Source organism: Pelodiscus sinensis, chromosome 9, assembly GCF_052426305.1.
Source record: "Pelodiscus sinensis isolate ZL-2025 chromosome 9, ASM5242630v1, whole genome shotgun sequence".
Taxonomy (NCBI): Eukaryota; Metazoa; Chordata; order Testudines; family Trionychidae; genus Pelodiscus; species Pelodiscus sinensis.
Genome location: NC_143060.1, coordinates 31,085,265 through 31,106,144, shown reverse-complemented (window position 1 = coordinate 31,106,144; position 20,880 = coordinate 31,085,265). Strand labels below are relative to the sequence as shown.

Genomic DNA, 20,880 nt, shown 5'->3' with positions numbered 1-20,880 from the left:
AAAAGAGCTCTTTCAAAAAAAAAAAAAAAAAAAAAAAAAAAAAGGCGTGTGTGGATGCAGAACAGAGACTTTTTCGAAAGAAGAGGCAATTGAAAAAAGTACAGGTGCCCTAGTGGCCATTCTGCGAATAGCAATCAGGGCTTTCTTTCGAGAGAGCATCCATGCAGTCTGGAAGCTCTCTTTTGAAAAATCAGATAGCTTTTTTGATCTGGTTTTGAGGTGTTGATGCTCTCTTTCAAAAAAGCTTCTTTCAAAAGAAGCTTGCGGTCTAGACGTACCCATAGTGGGCATGTAACCGTTCTGTATGTTAATTGCTCTGTAGACACTTTTCTCTTGTTACTGTTTTTGTATAGACACATAAAGATTGGCAACACACATAGGTCCCAGTCCAACAAAGTTAAACATATACTAAGTAGTCCCATTGACTTCAGTTGAATTAAATTTAAACATTTGCTTAAGTGTTTTGATTTATCAGGGCTGTAACATTCAGAATACAAGTCTTCCCAAGAACTTAATAACACTTTCATGCAACGAAAGTGGGTTTATTTCATTAAATGGTATATGAAACTCAAAACATGAATTTATGTGATTAATAGAAATACACATTACAATATGTCATGGATTATATAACATTAAATTTTTTAGATTTTCTTTTTAAATTTCTTTATTTTGAAGCACATGTTCTGGATGAGTATTTATGAGATATCTGATACCTTTCCCTGTTTCCAGAGCCAGTTGTATATGCATCTCACCAACTATTCTGTGAATAAACATAATGAGCGCTTTGAACGGGATGAAACAGAAGATAAAGGCAGTAAACGTTCCATAAAATGGTTTACTGAGTTTCTACAAACAAATCATCTTGATGTTTCCAAATTCTGGAGTGATATTTCAGTAAGATAAAACTAATGTGCACTTAATGATTTATGTCTATAAAGAATATTAATTTAGAAAATTAATGTTGCCTGTCATCTTTAGATTTTGCTTGGAAACCACGATGTGTATGTCAGCTTTATCAACCAGAGCTCTCAATAATATACAGTACACCACAAAACACAGACTGTAAATTGGTATTTGATATTTTTGTTTGATATTTTTTAAGGCTTATAAGTAGGACAGCTTTCAGACTGAATTACTATTCCTTATGGAGAGGCATTTTTCTGCAAGGCTAGCACTGAAGTTATTTTGCTAGACAATGCAGGACAGAGTGAATTAGTTGTGATAAGAATAGCAGGGAGATAGTGATAAATGTGGAGAAAACTTTGTTGTGTCCTATATGTCACGTAACTCTTAATAAGATTGGAGTTGCATATGATATAAGGCAGGGCAAAATTAGACAATGCTATTTTCAATATCTGCTTAAATTAAAGATTAAATGTATGCTTAAATCCCTTAAAATTGATTTGTTTGTATAATTCCCTCAATTTGCTTTAAAAATATAGCAATAATTTGTTTGATCTTTTCATAACCACATATGACAGGTCTAGACAATTCCTGTAGTCATGCATGTATAAGAGGACTTGAATATGAAAAAAATCTTGATATCATTCCCTGCAGTTGTAACATGACTTTGTGAAAAATCCCCACAGGAACTAGTGGTGAAGACTCTCATAGTAGCAGAGCCACACGTCCTTCATGCGTATCGTATGTGCAGACCAGGCCAAGCTCCAGGAAGTGACAGTGTCTGTTTTGAAGTACTGGGATTTGATATTCTGCTGGACAGGAAACTAAAACCATGGCTCCTGGAGGTACAGCACTTTTGTTGGAATGTAAAGCGTGCTTATAGAAAACGAAGGACTGTGAAGCCTAGCCTATGCCTTCATGGGGAAAATCCGAAGGAAAACTCAAAGCACTGTAGGGAGAGAACTGTACTGCTAATTAAATAGATGACACTCATCCTTCTGACGTTATATGTACACTGCATGCTTCTTCCAGCACCAAATATACATGGGTTGCCCTCCCCCCAGCACAAAATAAACTTAGATTAGTAGAGTGAGTACAAACGCTACTCTACAGCTCTCTATTCACCCACACTATGCCTCATTATCTACTCTGTTGTTTTTAGCAGTATCCTGTTCCCTTGCCTCCATTAGAGCTTTTACCTGCCACAGGAAAAGACTGACAGTGGGCAGAGGGGGTAGCAGGAAAGAACACTCAGTCTCAGATTTTCCCCACTTACTTCCCACTGCCAGAACCTTTTAACTGACACATGTAGCTACACACTGTAGCATAGATGCAGCTAGGTTTTTACTTTGGCATATAGTGACACACAACCTACACTCTGCCCTATTATTGAATTGATGCCCTTGAATAATCCTGGGGGTTGGGAAGTTTGGGGTAAGGGAAGGATACTGTTTTGCTCCAGATGTTGTATTTTACAACCGATGTAGATCTGAGGTTATGGCCACTTTAAAGTCCACAACTTTTTATGAGAGTACAACCCTGGCTTTCTGTGCACATGCTAGCAATGCCCCACTGCTATATATATTGGACAAACTGGACAGTCCCTACGGGAAAGAATCAATGGACACAAATCAGATATACAAAAAGGAAACATACAGAAACCTGTTGGGGAACACTTTAATCTACCTAATCACTATTTAAAAGGTCTTCAAGTGGCTGTCTTGTCACAAACCAATTCTACTAGCCAAGTACACAGAGCGTTGTTGGAATTACAGTTCATCCGCGTGTTCAATTCTCATGCTAATGGCCTCAATCGTGATGAGGAATGGTTGGGACACTATCAACCTAACATTCAATGAAGGTGCAAACAGCTCTTTGTGTAGATTCCTGTTATTGCCTTTGATTCTTATCTGCTTCGTTTTACCTACCCAATCTTCAGGTGCTTACTTATTCCCAGTTCTGCCTTCCTTTGATGTTTTCATACACTCTGCTCCTTGTTTCCCACTCCCCCTCCCTCCTCCCCTATTTATTTTGGATCTGCACATTGTTAGCAAAGGCACACTAACAAAAATAGAATTTAGAGGGCCTGATCTGAAATGGTCTATATGCCTTTGTCCCAGAAGAGGGTTTGCCCTGGAACCTGCTGTATCTAATCACTAACGGATTTTGGATGTAAATAAACACAGACTCGATTTCAAAATTTAATCAAGTATATTGTAAACACAACAGGTAAAACACAATAACAATGAAGCAACACTGCATAAATCCAACCATTCTCCCACTGATGTAATAGAAGACAGTACAGATAGGATCATAAACTAACGGTAGAATACTGTACTCTGTCAGAGGTTCACAGGTGCTCAGGACCGTCTAACGTATGGCTGCAGATAGGCGTAGGGGAGGAACTCTGAGGAGTCCTTAGGTCTGTAGGTGTTGAGTAACTCACGAAGCACTGCAGAGGGCCTGCACCACAGAATGCAGGCTTTGCCTCGTGTAGTCAATGTTGTCCGATGGTATGAGACGCAGGTAGCTGTGGACTCGCTACGCTGAGCAGTTGCCACAACGGTGGGTCCAAGCACCCTGATGAGGGTCTGTCCGTACTTGAGGTAAACCCGGCCTTCACCACTGCTTCCAAGTATAACAAGCAACTCTCCTCCATGGCGATGACAAAATGGCCGACCCAATCCTCTCAGGAACAGATGTATTTAAGGATTCAAAGGCGGGAAAACAGCTAGAGTCCTGTGTGCAGAATAATGGTGACATGTGCACAGTCTATGTGCCTTGTGCATAATTCCAATGTGCACAGCCAAAGTGTTGTGTTCAAAGGTGTTTGACACTCACAATGGGTTCCATTTTGAATTCCCCGTCTCCATTTTGAATTTACCATTTTACCAAAATGCAGGACAATGTAGCACTTTTACCAACAATCCATTTTACCAACAATATCCTTAACAATATCCCAAACTCAAAACTCTAGTCATCTGAAAAAGTGGGCTGTGCCCAAGAAAGCTCATGATACCAGCTACATGTTTTGTTAGTCTATAAAGTGCTACCAGACCATTTGTTGTTTTTTAAGGTTTTTCTGTACACGTTAGCCTGAAGACCAGCCTCACTCCACAGAAGCCAAACTACAGCAATGCTCAAGGCTCCTGTCCTGAGGCCCACCTGCTCTTGCGGGGCTCTGGAGGATGTTAAAAATGGATACAGAACAAACCATTGCAAATAACAAATTTTAAAAATTTCCCTGTTGCATATGGTGGGCAGGGTTAGTGGTGCCATTTTGTTTTCTGTACTGAAAGGTAAAGCCATTTCTTGTGGAAGAGGTTCATTCACCAAGGGCTTGATACTGCAAGGTGCTAGGCATTATGGTGCCAAGCATTATGGCACCAGCAAATCACTTAAACAATGGCTTAGTTTTAGGTACTTGAAGAGTTCCATTGAAATCCAGGGATTTTGCACATTCTTGAAGTTAGCACACATGCTTTTACACTTTGCTGGGTCACATCAAAGAAGTTAGCATCCAGCAAGATCAAGTAAAAAAGCTGTAAATGCCATCTCCAAAATAATGGATTCTTGGTGTTATATTGTACTAGATGATTTACCTGGCATTGCTTGGGTTCTTAACTCAATTAATTTTTGTTCATTGAAAATAAAATGAAAATGTGCATGCTTAATTTAAATCATTGCTCTGGGTGGGATTGGGTATCAGGGGTTCAGTATGCAGGCTGCCCCAGGGAAAGAGAACTACCCTAGCCCTCTCTCATGGCAGCAGTTTTGGGCCGGGTGAGAAGTGTCTCTCCATGGCTGCTGCAGCTCCAGCGGGCACAGCCTGGGAAGGGGTGCATACAGGGGCAGATATAGGGCAGGGTGAGCGGGGCGGCCGCCCCGGGCTCCATGCTTCAAGGGGCTCCGTGCTTCAAGAAGCCCCACGCATGCGCTATGGCGCCACCGTGCATGCACCGTGTCAAAGGGGGGCCCCACGAAATTGTGCTGCCCTGGGCCTCGCAAAATCGTCATCTGCCCCGGGTGCATATCCACCAGCTGGGGCAGATCCAGGTTGGTACTACCTATGGCCTTGCCAATATTTTATGAATTTACACTCACAAATACCTATTTTTGAAATAAACACGCTTCCCTTCCCTTCATGAAAGATCCACATAAACAACAGATGAAGTTCTTATTTTCTAACCACTTACTGTCAGGGTAGTTTGGCAGGCATACTCCTCAAAAGGATTTGGCATAACTGTATTTGGACAAATACATGTTCCTTCCCTCTTTTCCCTATAGAGAGACTAATTTGCTGGCATCGATGCCTTGACTGGAAACAGCTGTATCTGCATTTTAGAAATGGAAATGTCTATGTTTATACAAATCACCAGCCCCTAAGCACTAGTAACATACATGCAATTTCTATTATCCTAGTCTGCTATCAAGTGCAGGTGCATGTGAAGATGGGGGTTCTGGAGGTTGCCACCCATGATAATAGTTGCAAAGTTAGAATCACATTGCCCTTGTATTTTGTGTGTGTGTGTGCGTGTGCACATATAGGATAGTATTAATAAACACTGCTGTGGTACTGGGATTATTAGAGGGAAGTATTATATATATGCATTGGGAGTCATAGATGCTCTATTTTATTTTCATATTTCATAGCTTGTTCAGCTGTTCGTTGGCAGTACCCCCAGGTCAACATCTATTAATGCCTTTATCCTTCTATAACAATTTCCATCCATTTCTGCCAAGAACTCCTTAAAAGGAGTGAATCACTCTGTAGCACTGGTGATAAACACAAACATCGCAAGTCTATGAGATTTCCCAATGTATTGGGAATATTGCCAAGGTGGCATTGTGATGATGGATGAAGCTTCTACACATTTCCTTAGCTCATGCAGCTTATTTTACAAGAGCAGCTGCATATATTATTACAATAAACCATTGTGATTGTTTCTGTATTTGCATGCCCCTTTCACTGCAGGTCTTAATTGGACCCAACATTTGAATACACTTCAGCTCACCTCTCCTCTGGCAGGTTTTTAGGAAGCAGTGGGTAGGGTAGGGTCTTTGGGATGCGGTCCCAGGGGTGTTACCAGAAAAGAAGAAACATTAACCAACATTCAAAAAATATGGGGGCAGATCCACTGTCTTGGTTTTGAGAGGACTCTAATGTTGCTTGTCGCCAGGACACACTCTGGCTCTCCCTTTGGGAATGGCATGGTTTCCTGTGGTACTGATGTACTTCTGCCTTCTATATGGCTCCCAGACCTGCCAGAGGGATCCAGCTTAGCATGAGGAATTGAGGTGCTTGGGGCTGTGATTCTTCTTACAGCTCCATCGCTGAAAATTTGACTCTGCATTTTTCTATAGCCCTGAAAAATTAGCTTTGATTATTCAAATACTTGTTTGTCTCCAATTTGGTGTACTTAAACATAGTGTTGAATTACAAAGTTAATGCTGTGCATGCTTACAAAAAACAAACCCAAATCTGTGGTTTCCAATCTCGTGGAATGAGGTGTAACAGTTAACTAGAACTAAGGACTTAGTTCAAGTTAATGTTTGACTGCCGTGTATAGCCGTGGGCAGTTAGTTTGGACTAAGGGGATTTAAAAATGGTGCCCGGACAGGAAGATGCAAATAAAGCCCGGGATATTTAAATCCCGGGCTTCATTTGCAACTTCGAATGCCTACATTAGCCTCCCTAGTTCGAACTGGGAGCTAGTGTAGACATACCCCAAGTGATTTCTGGCTTGAATAGACATTCTTGTGCTAAAAGTTGCTAAACTCGCACTCTGCATAATGTAGCTTCATTAGCATTGAGAGTATTATCATGGGCTAGCTGCCCTGAGTAGGTTCCCATCTGATCCAGGTGAGTTTGTATTGAGGCAGCTAGCCCATGCTACCTCTCACTGCTGCCTGTGCTACCATGACTATTCTACTCTTTTTAGTGCGTTAGCTCAAGGGAGTTAGCACAAGTATGCCTATACAAGCTAGGGAATCACTTCCCTAGATCCGTGTTTAGATGTAGTCTCAATGGTAATCCATTCACATCAAGCTGTGCTTTCTGTTTTGAGAGTAGGCTAGATATTGACATTCATATAAATCCAACTCACCACTTCAGAGAGCAAGTGTGTTGTAGATATGAACATCCTGCTGTCTTAACAATGCATACTGAGCAGAGGCCCTTTTCTAGCATTGTTCTGATTCTGAGGGCCTTTGAACCAAAACAGAGCAAATTTTAGGTTTTCTAGCATTCTTTTAAAGGAAATAGAGAACTCAGAGCACTATGCAATGAGGCAACAACATTCATTACATGTACCCAAAAGTAGAAAATATAATGTATCAAAGGCATAGAAAATTTAGGTATGTTTTTAAGATCAAATCATTGAAAGACTCTCTGACTGAAGAAGAGGACAGTAAATACTCCCTGGAAATTCTGGAGAGACTGATGGCATTTCTGTGATAGTTTTGAAATGAAAAAAATAAGTTGTTCTTCAAGTGACTGTACATGTCCTTTCCATCTCATGTGCGTGCATGCCCCGTGTATCAGAGTCCGAGACTTCTCCTTTAGTGGTACCCATTAGGGCTGTGCTTCAGCTGCTTTAAGTTGCTACATGAAGATGTAAATGGCATAGCCTCCTCAACCTTCACCTCATTTCCTTCTTACCATCTGTGATCAGTAGCCTGAGTACATCTTACTTCAGTAAGTTTCTCCTTTTACGGGGAAATTTTCTTGTTTTCTATAAATAACTAAGCTTATGTTAGTGTCAGATTAGTGTAGGGATTTTTTGTTGTTTTTCTTGGCTCCTTGGTTCCCTTTTATGCATGGTACTGGAATATGCCTCAGCATTTGGGTTTTAAGCTGTGTGCTGGTGTAGTGAGGTGGAGTAGCCACCCACTGACCTGGAGGGGGAAGAGCCCCTCCGCAAGCCCTGAGGGGCTATAGCTGGCTATGGGAAATCTATGGTGGTGTGTGACTCTCATCACACCTTTCTGAAGTGCCTCAGTGAGGGAAACATTCCACTCCTAGATTCACAGGGATTTTAAACCCTGGACAGAAAGGACAGAAAGACTGTGCCACATGCTCATGGTTGCCCACATTGCTTCCACCTTCTGAGCCTTCTTTCTCAGGGCAGTTATAGTGCACTTTAGCATCAGTGAGTAGTTCCCTTGTGGTTGTTGCTTCTGAACATCAGCACTGATCCCTTTCTCTGGGCCAAGAAAAAAGTAAAGAAGATCAGATCATTTATCTCTGGTACTGCCCACCAGTAAACCTGAGGAGGACAGGGTAGAGCATCCTCCAGGAAGAGACTCCCTTGTACTGATGTTTTGTCAATGGTCATCTACTATGGCACTGGTGCCTGGTCTGGTGACACTGATGTCAGCTATGGTGCCAAATTCTTTAATGCCACAAAAGCACCAAAGAAAATTCCTCCACACCATCAATGCTGGAGGCCTATGGAGCAGCACAGGACCTACTCTGCCTCTCAGTGCCAGACTGTCAGATGGTCTAGGAAACATGCCTTGGCAGATCCTCAGGCGGATGTTTTGACTTACTTTAGAGACAAGATCAGCTCTTGGTATTAGGGGAGGAGCTAAATCTCCAGTGTGTACAGCGCTGTCTCAATGGTGCAGTGCCGGGATAAACCCAGTTTTCTGATCCTGGTGCCAGCATCTCCAGAGAGATGCCCCTGGACTTTGGCACTGCATGGCACAGCACCACCATTATCAGACAACTCAGGGTCCTCCTCAGAATCTAAGCTTAGATTTTATGTCCCTTGCTCTCAGATGTCAACGTTGTCCTTCCAACAGGTGTTGTGCACTTGAAGCAGTTGTGGTTGGGGTTCAATGCCATAACCATGGCCTTGCTGGAACCCCTGGGGCATAGCTTTTCCTCCCAGATCTTCACTCTTTCCTCAGCCTCTGGATTGAATTGCTTGTGAGTCACTTGAAGGGGAGTGGACATATGTATGGAACAAAGCAAATGTTTCTAGGTTCTGTCAATCTAGTCCCCTTCTAGACATCAGGCTTCTCTGTAGCCTGGGGAGCTTCTGCATTTTCCCCCCTGCTTGTTCAGGGTCTGTATCAGGACTCTTGCCCTTGAGAGGTTTTGCCTAGTTCAGGCTCCCTTGGAGCTCCCTGATTGTTATTTAACTAACATCCTCCACCTACTTAAGCAGTTAATTATCCCCAGCTGGCCTGGGTTGGCTCATTCCCTTCAGTATAATCCTCAAAGGTAGGCTGGGCACTGACTCCCTTAAAGAGACATCCTTGTGACACTGTGTAATCATTTGAAGAAGAAAAAATGATTACTTATCTGTTCTGTACCTGCTATACAAGTTGTGTTGTGCATGTCCATGCTATGATGCAACCTCCTTCCCCTCTATATCAGAATCTTTGGGGTAAGAAGGAACTGAAAATGGTTTGGAATGGCCCTGTCCTTCAAACTATCATACAGTAGGAGAAAGTGGCTCAGGGAGGATATGCTGCCCTGATGGGTAACTACTAAATGGGTAACCATGACACACTGGGCATGCATACATCCTGAAACGGACTGGATTTGTGCAACACACGTTGAAGAACAAGCTACAGATGAGGTCAAAAACTGTTTTATGCAGTGTGTTTCCTCCTTGATGTTCTGGAAAGGCAAGTAGCTGAATTGTGCAAGCTAAATTCATCTCATACTATTTATTAACTTCATTTCAAATAAAGAACATAGAGTGCAGTTCTGTTCCAAAAAGTGGCTGAAATGGCAAGGTGAGGATCTAAGTGTTTTGTGCTTCATTGGTTTCTATATACAATATGCTGAATTTGCAAGGATACCAGTTTTCGGTTTTTATAGTGAGTTCTTTGGGGTTGCAGAAATAGACTGGGTCATCTTTCTGCTCATCTTTAAATCTTGCCCTGAGTTATACCTAAGTACCCTTGCACTTATGCTAATGTTCCAAAGGCACCTTTCCTTCATTGCTTTCCAATTACGGTCTCAATAAAGATTTTGGAACTTTATTGCTATTAGGAGATTTGGACAGGTATAGGTGATTAGAATTCATTGAACTATTCTGTTTAAGATGTAGCAGAAGGAATAGAACCAATCTCATCTTTCCTTAGCTGTAATGGCTCTGCTGAGCCAATGGGAGTGAAAAGTAATACAAATTTGATGACTAAAAGAAATTACCAAGTCAGACTGTGAATACACAGGAACCATAGCTTAGCATGGTGCTTAAAATATGCCCAACCTTAAACATTCAACTCAGTGGGATTATCTATGTGCTTAAAGTCAGGTATATGCTTAAGCAACTTGCTGAACTGGAGTTTGAGAGCAGACCCATTTAGTGACAAGGATCCACTTTTATATAGTCACTTTTCAAAACAGAACTATACTTCCAATGTTTAAACAGAATCAGTTCACAAAAGGTAGGTAAGTATTGTAGAAAATCTTGGGCACTGATAGATGAAGATACATTCTGTATGGTCCAGCAAGATATTAATTAAAACTACTTTGCTTAACTTAATTCTTTAAAATAATAAAATAGACTTGGCTCTTAAAATAAAAAAGAGAGATAAACAAAAGATGGAAAGGATTCAGCTGATGTGTGATCAGAAATATATCCTAACATCAGAAATATATCCTAACAGTATGGCATATATAGTACAGATTATTTAGTTATATTACAGTTGCATTTGGAGGTCCCAACCAATGTTGGGGGGGCCATTGTACTAGCCACTGTTCCTAAATACAGTTGGAGACATTCCTAGCTCCTGAGAACTTTTATGCCAGACCCTCAAGGTATTAGAATCTAACTCTTTTTGAAGTCAATGGGTGGTAGTGACTAAATGCCTTTGAGAATCTTATAGTTTAAAAATACAAGGCAGATAAAAGGTATAAAGAAAAGCAGAGATGAAGTGATTTATCCAAGGTCACACAGCAGGTCAGTGGCAGAGCCAGGAATAGAATGCAGATTTTCTGAGTCTCCTTCCTCACTGGTTGTCTAGCTCTGTTCCATGAAAGAAGAAAATGCACTATTTCTCTCTTGGTCCATTTACATGAAAATAGACAAATATACTTTCATTTTTGTATAGGTCTGCATGAAGACAAACAGAGTCAGTCACAAACACTGTTTTAATGTAACTTTTTAAAAGTGATATTTAAATCCACAAAATTCAAATTAAGATTGTCTCTGTTTCATCCCCCAGTTAGTTATTTGAAATATTCTTGAGCACAAATATCTAGTCGGGCGTATCTTCCTAGCATTCATTATTCTAAAAATAAACAGAAATCACAGCCTCCTGCCTAAACTTGACTAATGTGACCTTTGCAAAATTTACAGAAATTGCATGTGGAAGAGTGCCAACTCCTTCAGACTGCCTTGAAGCAAACCACATTGCACCACCTAGTGGATGAAAACCAGGAACATCTTTTTTGGCTTCAGAGGGGTAGCCGAGTTAGTCTGTAACTGGAAAAACTTTATAAACAACAAATAGTCTAGCAACTCCTTAAAGACTAACAACACAAGTAGATGGTATCATGAGCTTTTTGGGTTTTGTGTCTCATATATTTGAACAGACCTGTATTTTGCAAAAAAAGATAAATATTACAAAATGCTTAATGGTATATTGATGGATGCCACTATACCAGTGTAATTTAGAAAGATAATTCTTTTTTAGGCATGAAAAATTGTCTGCTGCCAGATATTACATAACATTCTGACATTTTGAGGAGAGAGCATTTTTTGAAGACTGATTTTATAGAGTACTGACTGCTCCCTGCAGTCAGCTGTCAACTTCCACTGAAATTAAGGGGGTTGAAAGATACAAAATAGTTGATAGGTTGTGTTTGGCACTTTTTAGCAAATAACAATAGGGAGCAAGCCTCTCTATACTGCAGAGACTGAGCTGAAACTTTAAAGTGCATCTATATCGCTATTTTAGAGCTCTAGGGCAGGCCTACTATTGCACATCTGGCAACCTAGCTGGAAGGCTCGCTCTAGTTCACACCTAAATGCTAGGTAGGTGTATGGTCTATAGGGCTTTTCCCTAATGGATTTGTAAGTGACATAATTGACTTGAACATTGTGATAGCTGCATGTTATGGTCTTCTACCAGCTCCATTGTAACGGGCTCCAAGAAGAGGGGAGTAGGACCCTGCTGTTTATCCTTTTGATAAGGATGCTAAATCCAACCCCAATGTTTTGATTGTGTGAATGATGTGCTTTCATTGATTTACTGACTTCTAAACAACTAGTGTCCTATGTCAGATGTTAAAAACCATTCCTTTCATCTTGTAAAATCAGATCTCTTTGCAAAAGAAAACATGGATGAGATTTTTAGGTAGTATAAATAGCTATAAGTTATCTATATTAGTAATTACAGATTTGGCAATTGTGCTATTATTTTCATTTTAATGCTAAGTAAATAATTATATAATATGTGTGGCAATAAAACTGCAATCTAATTGTGTACCCACGACTTGTCCAAATGTATGCACAACATTTGTGCAACTTTTGGTTGTAGGAACAAAGTTTGAGGACTTCAGCTGGAGGAATTACAAAGTCACACTGACAACTCTGAAATAAGCTCAGTAACTTTACAATTCAAAGCAATAAAAGAATTCATCAATATTAAACAAGTTTTTCAGGGCGTAGGATTGTGTTTTTATAATCTATAGTATGTCTTAACATATTGGACTGTTTTAAGCATTAATTTGTTTGTGTACATCAGTTATTCACCTACCAGTTTTTCTCTTCTGCATGTAATCCAATGTGTTTTCTGACTATAATCTAGTTTGGATGCTGACTGTTCAAATCTGCTTTGGTGATGGTCTGCCTCTAGAGTATGACATGGCTAGCTTCTTTGTGGGATGAATCTATTTATAAATTAGGCACTAATACATTTATTGTACAAATGACCCACCAAGAAAGGTGCTAATAAAAGCAGAACCTGGGCAGATTAGACAAGTTTTAAAAAGGTGAAGGAAAAACAGTATAAAACTTTTAGTTAGGGAGTTTGTTCAAAGTAGGCCAAAAGGGTTTTTGAAGCCAAATGGTTCATAGATCCATCCAAATGCAGAGTCAGTCAAATTCTTCCTCTAGCTCCCTATTACTGAAGAATTAATTCTAGCTGAGCTCAGTTACTTCATTCCCTGATTGGGTTTCTTGACGATCTCTGCCTTGAAGAAAGACACTAGTATTGATTTTCCATTTAGTTCTTTCTTGTCAGCTATTGGATGGCACCCAGAAAAGGTATCATCATGGAGTCTAAAGGCCTGTTAATGCATTGGTAGAGGCTTAGGACTACTTAAACAGGGAGGTTTACTTCCTCAGGGCTTGTCTGTACTTACAGCAGAGCAGCTGTGGTGCTTAGTAAAGCAACATACTTTATACTGACATAAGGTACTAGTGTAAAACAAGCCTCAGACCAGCACTTAGCAATCAGCAGGACCTCTGAAATGTTACATTTGTATATAGAAACTAAATTGAGAGCTGCTTCGAAATTAGTTTCATGAGCAGAACTTGGATAAGAGCCCAGCCATCAGCAAAATGGTGCTGAGTATAGTGTCATGTGGACGGTTGCCAGGTGTCTGGTTTTGAACTGGACAGTCCAGTATTTGAGCTTTCTGTTTGGGAAACAAATTGAGAAAATATAAATGTCCGGTATTTTCTAAATACAGTAAGATGTAATGTAGATTGTGATGTAATGTCAAGTGTGCCCGGTATTTTTGTTGAAACCATCTGGAGCCCTAGTTGGCATCCTGCCTTTGAAGTTCGGGGGCATCACTCAGTCGCAGATCTGAACTATGTGTTTAGAAATCACTATATTAGGTCTCTTCCATCTTTAAATACATGCAGTAACAAAGCTCAGGAATTTTACAGTAACCCAGAGCCTCCATTCTGCTGTCTGATCTCTTCATTGGCAAGTCAGGACATATTGAAATCCCCATAATTTTTCTTTCCGTTGCTCTCTCTGCTCCTCTGTTCTTGGCAGCACCCATTTTACTGCCAGACATTTCATAGTAGCATTAAGATATGTAGGCAGTGCATTTCAAACTGACTAGTAAACTTGGTCTCTTGGCTTTTGATTTTGTCTCTTAATTTTGGAGTCTTCTTGGGTTGTTGACTGCTTCTGGATATTTATCCAGTGGTTATAAAAAGTGAAAGGAGCAGTTTTCTAGCCCTTTGGTAAGCATGAACTACTTTTTGAATGTTAGTGTGTGTCCCACTAGCCCACACCTCTTAATTTGGACTAGGAGGCTCAGTCCAAAATGCTGTGTAGACATAAGTACAGAAACATTAGTGTAGTGTTTTGTACACTGTGTCCCTTATAATAACAAACCCATCTACTGCCTTTTCATTTCATAAAACACAACTAATATGGTTATGTTTGTTCAGGTTTTCTGCAAACCTTTTTCTTCCATATCCCTATTTTGTAAGAAATCATTTAAATCAAGAGTTAGTTATCAGTGTATTTGGATTTCCCATTCTACCTTAATTAGAGTGCAGATCCATTTTATAATAATGTCTTTTATATATTAACATGTTAAATATATCCCTGTGTAGCTATATTATTCACTAGTATTACATTAGTCAGGTAAAATGATAGGATATAAGATATTGTAAATAGTAGAACATACTGTAATTACTTCTCATGTTCTCTGCAGGAATGCTGCTGTTATCTAAAATGTTAACAACAGGGGTATATGAAGGCCCACAGTTCTAAAAATCAGCATGAATTTCTGCATGTCATGTTCCCAATTAGCACACATGCATTCCCATATGTGTGGGCTATTTCTATGTGCTATGTGACTTGAAAAACTACTCTGTGTTTAAATTATCCAGACACATCTAATCAGTGCAGCTTTACTTTAAATATTCAAAATACATAAAATCTTATTTAAAAGGCATATGTCTTGTTGAGTGACAAGTAATATGATGTGTAAGGGTTGGATTTCTATCTTTGCCCCAACAGGCCCACTGAGTAAGGCTCCACTTCTTTCAATGTTTATCTTCATGATTGAAGTATTGACTACCCACATACTTAAAGTTAAGTACAGTATGTGGGTAAGTGTTTGTTCTATCAAGGCTCTAAATAATAAAGCTCTTTTGGAATTCATGCTGCCATAGGAGGTGAGTCTATCAGACAGCCTAAGACAGGGATTTTCAAACTCTGGGTGGTGGATTGTAAAGCATACAAATAGCTGGTCATTAGATGCATGTTTACCTGTGCCTCCACAGTCCTGGGTGATTGCAGCTCCCATTGGCTGTGGATTGCAGTTTCCAGCCACTGGGAGCTGCGGGAAGTAGTGCACACTGGGACACCGCTTCCCACAGCCCCCATTGGCCTAGAGCTGTGATCGCCTGTACCTGTGGAGGTGCAGGTAAACAAAAGCACCTCGCAGCCAGCTAGCAGTTGGCCTTACAAGCTGCGACCCAAAATTTGAAAACTCCTGGTCTAAGAAGGATTGTGCCTAGCAGGGGAGCTGGTGGAATTGCTGGGCCCCTGGAAAAGCACTCACCCTATCTTCCCCTCGCCCTCACCCAAACCTACTGTCTGAGGCGTTGGAGCCTAGTAAATCCTTGAATGAGAGATCTCTAAAAAGAACGTAGCTACACTTTCCCCACCATGTTTTCATTACTTTTCATGGTTTTTCTTTTAATTCCTGATTGAATGGTATCTCTCCTTTAATTTTGAATGTTCTCTCTTTCACTTTTCATGATATTAGCTTCCTAACATTTATTCTATTAATCTAAATATTTGCATGTCAGATTTTTTAAAAGGCTTTATGAAAAATGTGTGTATCTATCATGCATTGAAGTTAAACATACTTGTATTATCTGTGTTTCAATTTTTCAGATTAATCGAGCCCCAAGCTTTGGAACTGACCAAAAAATAGACTATGATGTAAAAAAAGGTGTTCTACTAAATGCACTAAAGCTTCTCAATATAAGGTAAACTTGTATTTTAATCCTCACCCTAACATTCTTTATAGGAGTTTGATGTTTCCTTCCCCTATTTAATGTGGGAGAATCATGTGATATGTGCAGTATTGGAAATTTGTTACCAGTCTTAAATAGGAATAGGAATGGTTAACTGGTAAGGCTCATCCTTAATGGTGAAGCTTTCTGATTCCAGTTAACCGATAGAAGCTGGAACAGTACCCTGCCTGTCACAGGTATGAGGCTGCTTCAGTGTCATGGGGCCAAATGCAGGCAGGGGCTGCTCCTGCCAGCTGGCCTCCATGGCAGGCCAGGATGAGCCCCCTCCCTGCTGCAGCCCTTGTTGCAGCCAATTAAATTAAACAGGATTTTTTATCCCTAATCTTAAATTGTGTGAATGGGAAAGTTCTCTTTTTTACCATTTTTACTATGTGTACATGTCTCAACTTTAATTCACTCCTCATTAGTGTGCATTACCAAAAAAAAAAAAATAATGGTTATCATTCTTGATTCTTTTTTTGAATAATTTTTCTCTCAGGCCTCAGAGTGTGGATGGCAAGTGCATTTGGATGGGCACACCGTTGCTTTGGTAGTTTGCTCTGGTGGCAGCATCCTCCACAGCTGTAATCCATTTCTACTAACACCAGAAGAGAGAGTGGGGGAACACTGAAAGAAATGGTGCAGTTTTCAGTTGTAAACCCCAAAGACAGTAATTAAGATCAGTGTTGCACATTGGGTGTTCCACAAAATTAATACAGTACACTTAAAAGGTTAGAATTGTTACAGCCATAAAAATTGTTACCACAGAGTTCACTCTAAAATAGTATTTATTTTTTTATCTTTTCTCTTTAACTATAAGATCTATAACATAGAGTATTTGATAGGAAAAAACAGTGGCTTTCTTTTATAGTGAATGTACCTCTTGTCTCAAAGAGTTGCAAGAGGATATGGCGAGACATAGAAATCCCTATGCCATACCCCATTGATTTCAGTGGGATTCTACACAGCTATAGAGGTCTGACTGCAAGGAGTCCCATTAAATTTACTGGGGTTCTGCATTTCTGCAAGTCCAATTGCATGTTGAGACCTTATCCTATGTGCCAGAAAAATATGCGCAAAATATTTCATCATAAAAAACCTAAGAATTCAACTATATTTATAACAATGCAATGCAGCCTTTGCCTAGTCCCGATTAAAAGATATTGCTTTTCAGATTGATTCTACTCCAGCCCATCATCTGATGAAGGGGGCTTTGCCCACAAAAGCTCATGATGCTATGTATTTTTGTTAGTCTCTAAGACTGTGTCTAGACTACACCTCTCTGTCAACAGAGAGATGTAAATTAGGCACGTCAAAATCGCTAATGAAGCAGGGATTTAAATATCCTGTGCTTCATTAGCATAAACACGGCCGGCGCTTTTTTGGAAACGGAGCTTTTTCAAAAAAAGACAGCAGTCTAGATGCAGAACTGTCTAAAATAAACCCTTTTTTGACAGATCCTGTATTCCTCAAAAAATGAGATTTACAGGATCTATCGAAAAAGAGTTTATTTTCGACAGATCCGCATCTAGAGTGCTGTTTTTTTCCAAAAAGCTCCGTTTCGGAAAAAAGTAGCAGCCATGTTTATTCTAATGAAGCATGCGATATTTAAATCCCTGCTTCATTAGCAATTTCGACGTGCCTAATCTACATATCTCTGTTGACAGAGAGGTGTAGTCTAGACACAGATTAAGGTGCCACAGGACTACTCATTGTTTTTAAAATTACAAACTAAGATGGCTACCCCTCTGAGACAGATTAACTGAGTCATATCTGAATGTTATCTGTATTTTAGGACAAGTGATAAAAGAAAAAACTTAGCCCAACAAAAAGCTGAGGCTCAAAGGAGACTTTATGGTCAAGGCTCAATGAAAAGACTGTCGCCAGGCTCCTCTGACTGGGAAAAACAGCGCCACACGCTAGAGAGGAGACGAGAGGAACTGGTATAAAGGAATTTTACAATGCTATTCCTCTTTCCTTCCCAAGGCTTGTACTCAGTCATTTTTAATGGTCTTTCTTACTTGATTTCTAGAAAGAAAGACTTGTGCAAGTTCGTAAACAGATTTCCAGAGAAGAGCATGAAAACAGACACCTGGGGAACTACAGGTATCTGTGCCCTCCCTCTTCCTGCTTGAGTGGGATGAATCAATCCAGAATTGAATGGTTTATTTAAAGATAATGGAAATTGGTGTTGTGAGGCGAGGATACGTTTTTCTGTGGAAAAATTATTTACAGGAATTTATTTAAGTATTGATGTGCAGTGCACTGGATACTCTTTTCTAATCAAAGCAGTGTGTTTGTATCTGGCATTTATGAAATATCAGTTACATGGTTTCTAGGCATCAACATAATTTACTTGAAAGACTTGGACATAAATGTTTAGCATACCTAGAACAGTGGTTCTCAATTTTTTGCCCGTGGACCACATGGCTCAATATAAACCTTTCCGTGGACAACAGTTGCTAATGAAAATGCACCGTTAATTACATAATTACATCCAAACCATTTTGCTAGTGTTGAAGCTAGGGAGACTGGTTTAATTTAAATTATTAAACAGATTAAGAGCTTTACCTTTCTTGTGTTATTTAAAATGAAGTTTGATAAACTAAGTAAAATATTAATTCATGTCCAACACAAAAGGTAGTAATGTTTTCTTTATTTATGGCAGGTGTGAGGAATCTTTTTTGTAGAAGGGGCCACTGATCCACAGAAAAATCAGTTGGGGACTACCCAAGTGAGAAGCAAAAAAACTCCTCCAAAAAAACCCCAACCTTCACTGATGTGGCCCCCAACTGAGACACCTCACTTCTGTGGTGCCCCAGCCCCATGGCATGAGGGGAAGGGAAGGGACAGGGAGGACTGAGATTCAGGGCTTTCCATAGTCCAGATTTACTTTTTTGGGGTTCCAGAGTTAGTGGATTTTATGGACCCCCTTAGGCTCTGGGGTAGGCACAAAAAATGGGGTTAGGTGTATGGGACAGGGCTGCCAGTGAGTGAGATAGGGATGGGGTGAAGGATCTGGGAGGGAGCTGTGGTGCAGAAGGGGATATGGATGCAAGGTCTGCGTGGGAGGTAGGGTGTAGAAGCAGGCTGGAAGTATAGTGTCTGGCCAGGAGAGAGGGTGCAGAAGTAGACTGGGGATAGCGTGTCTGGCCAGGAGCAGGGAGATGGGGGCAGTGAAAACCGGCACTAAAACCGGGGGGCAGAGTGGCTGTGGAGGTTCAGGGATGGGGGGGCAGGGTGCCCTGGGGAATAGGGCTGGGATCAAAGTTGAAATGGAGGCTTGGGGTGCCACAGCAAGGTGGAGGTGGTCAGCCCTGCAGGGTTGGGGTCCTCCTGTCATCCAGTCCATGGCACCCTCCCCCCGACCGTGTCCCAGTGGGTGCAAAGCTCTGAAGGTCCCTGAGCCCCCGCCTGCCTCCTGCATGTGTAGGGTCCTCAGCCTCAGTGTCGTCTCCTCCCACTGCTGCTGGCCCCTGTGCAGCCCAGCCTGTTGCCGGGGAAAGAGAGGACACCAGCCACTCGCACACCACAAGATCCCACCCTGCCAGGCCGAGTCCCGCACAGCCTAACCTGCTGCCAGGGAAGGAGTGGGCGCTGTCCACTCACACATCAGGATAGCCCATCCTGCCTGGCTGAGCCCACTGCAGCTCAACCTGCTGCCTGCCCCGCAGGACCAACCGAAAGATGTGCTACTCTTACTATGGCGGTGGTGCTGCTCCACACGTAGCTCCGTGGCCTGCATGGCAGGGGTGTGTGTTTGCTTTCTTCATACCTGCCTGCTGGTCGGAGCTGGTGTTGCCAACCACAAGGCTGTAGTGGCAGCACGGGCTCCCAGCTGCATAGGTGGGTGAGTTCCCTCTGCGGACCACCTGGGAGGCTGCCTTTGAGAACCACTGACTTAGAAGCATGACTGCAGATAAAGGGCCTGTTCCTACAGCCAGGCAGTACTCCTATTGCTAATGTTTCAATGAGAACTGTAAGGAACTTAAGATCTGCACTGTCTTCAGATCCCATTCTGTGAATGGATCAGGTTCTAAATCTGTAGGTGCCAGTTTAGTAAGGTACTTAAGCATGTGCCTAACTTCAAGCACATGAGTACCTCCACTGATGTCAGTGGGACTATTTATCTTTAAAGTTTGGTGTGTACTTAAGCAGGGCTGTCCCATCCATAGGATGGTTTGGGGCAGCTTACCTGGGCTCTGTGGTGTGAGGTGCCCTGCTGTCACCATTCCATCCGTCCTATGGATAGGATGTTCCCTCATATTCCTGTTAGCCTGTGGGGTCCTGGGATGGGGCAGATTAGGGGTGAGCTTCCCATGGCTCCCACCGCCTCAGTGAGTTCTCCGCTTCACTGCCATCTCACAGCCGGGTAACTCTGCTTTACTCACTGTCCCTCACAGTGCTTGTAACACCGTGGAGATCCTTCAAGAACAAAGTAAAAGACAGTGAAATTAATATTTGTGACAGTGTGGGAACCTTTTACTAGCTATTTCTCTTGCCTTCTCTGATGCAGTTCTGACTCACATTGAGGGCATCCTGGCCCTCTCTAATTATCCCTAACTGTTGGAGTTCTATGGTTGGTCTTAATTTCTTGTCTGTGACACACACAAAGTGTAGCTGCTGCATGTTTATGAATTATGCTAGGCTTTAATTTGCTTTAGGCCAATGGAGGATTTTCCACTGAGTCTGTGATCACTGAATTTTTATCATAGCATGCAAACTGTACAGGAGTATCTCTGAACCAAAGCTACTTTTTTATGTTAAACTGGGGCTATTAATTACAATTAACTCACACAATTAACTTAAAAAATTATTAGGAGTTCTGTGGCACCTTAGAGATTAACAGATTTATTAGGGTCTCTTTTTCTCTCTCTCACCCACTTTCTTCTTTTGCAATACTAGTACATATATATGATGAAGTGGTATTTACCCACCAAAGCTTATGTCCAAATAAATGCTAGTCTTTAAGGTGCCACAGGGCTCCTCGCTGTTTCTGCAGATACAGACTAAC

General features: G+C 41.1%; 1 protein-coding gene across 9 annotated transcripts in view; it reads left to right on the top strand.

The window, feature by feature from the left end:
- The window catches only part of TTLL7 (tubulin tyrosine ligase like 7), a 144,708-nt gene that overhangs the window by 76,993 nt on the left and 46,835 nt on the right, over window positions 1–20,880 (top strand). For all 9 annotated transcript variants that reach the window (XM_025183193.3, XM_006120299.5, XM_025183191.3 and 6 more), the window contains 5 exons: window positions 730–894; window positions 1,590–1,748; window positions 15,745–15,839; window positions 17,662–17,809; window positions 17,899–17,972. In XM_025183193.3, coding sequence (XP_025038978.3) covers window positions 730–894; window positions 1,590–1,748; window positions 15,745–15,839; window positions 17,662–17,809; window positions 17,899–17,972 — 641 coding nt within the window. The remainder of the gene's footprint in view (window positions 1–729; window positions 895–1,589; window positions 1,749–15,744; window positions 15,840–17,661; window positions 17,810–17,898; window positions 17,973–20,880) is intronic.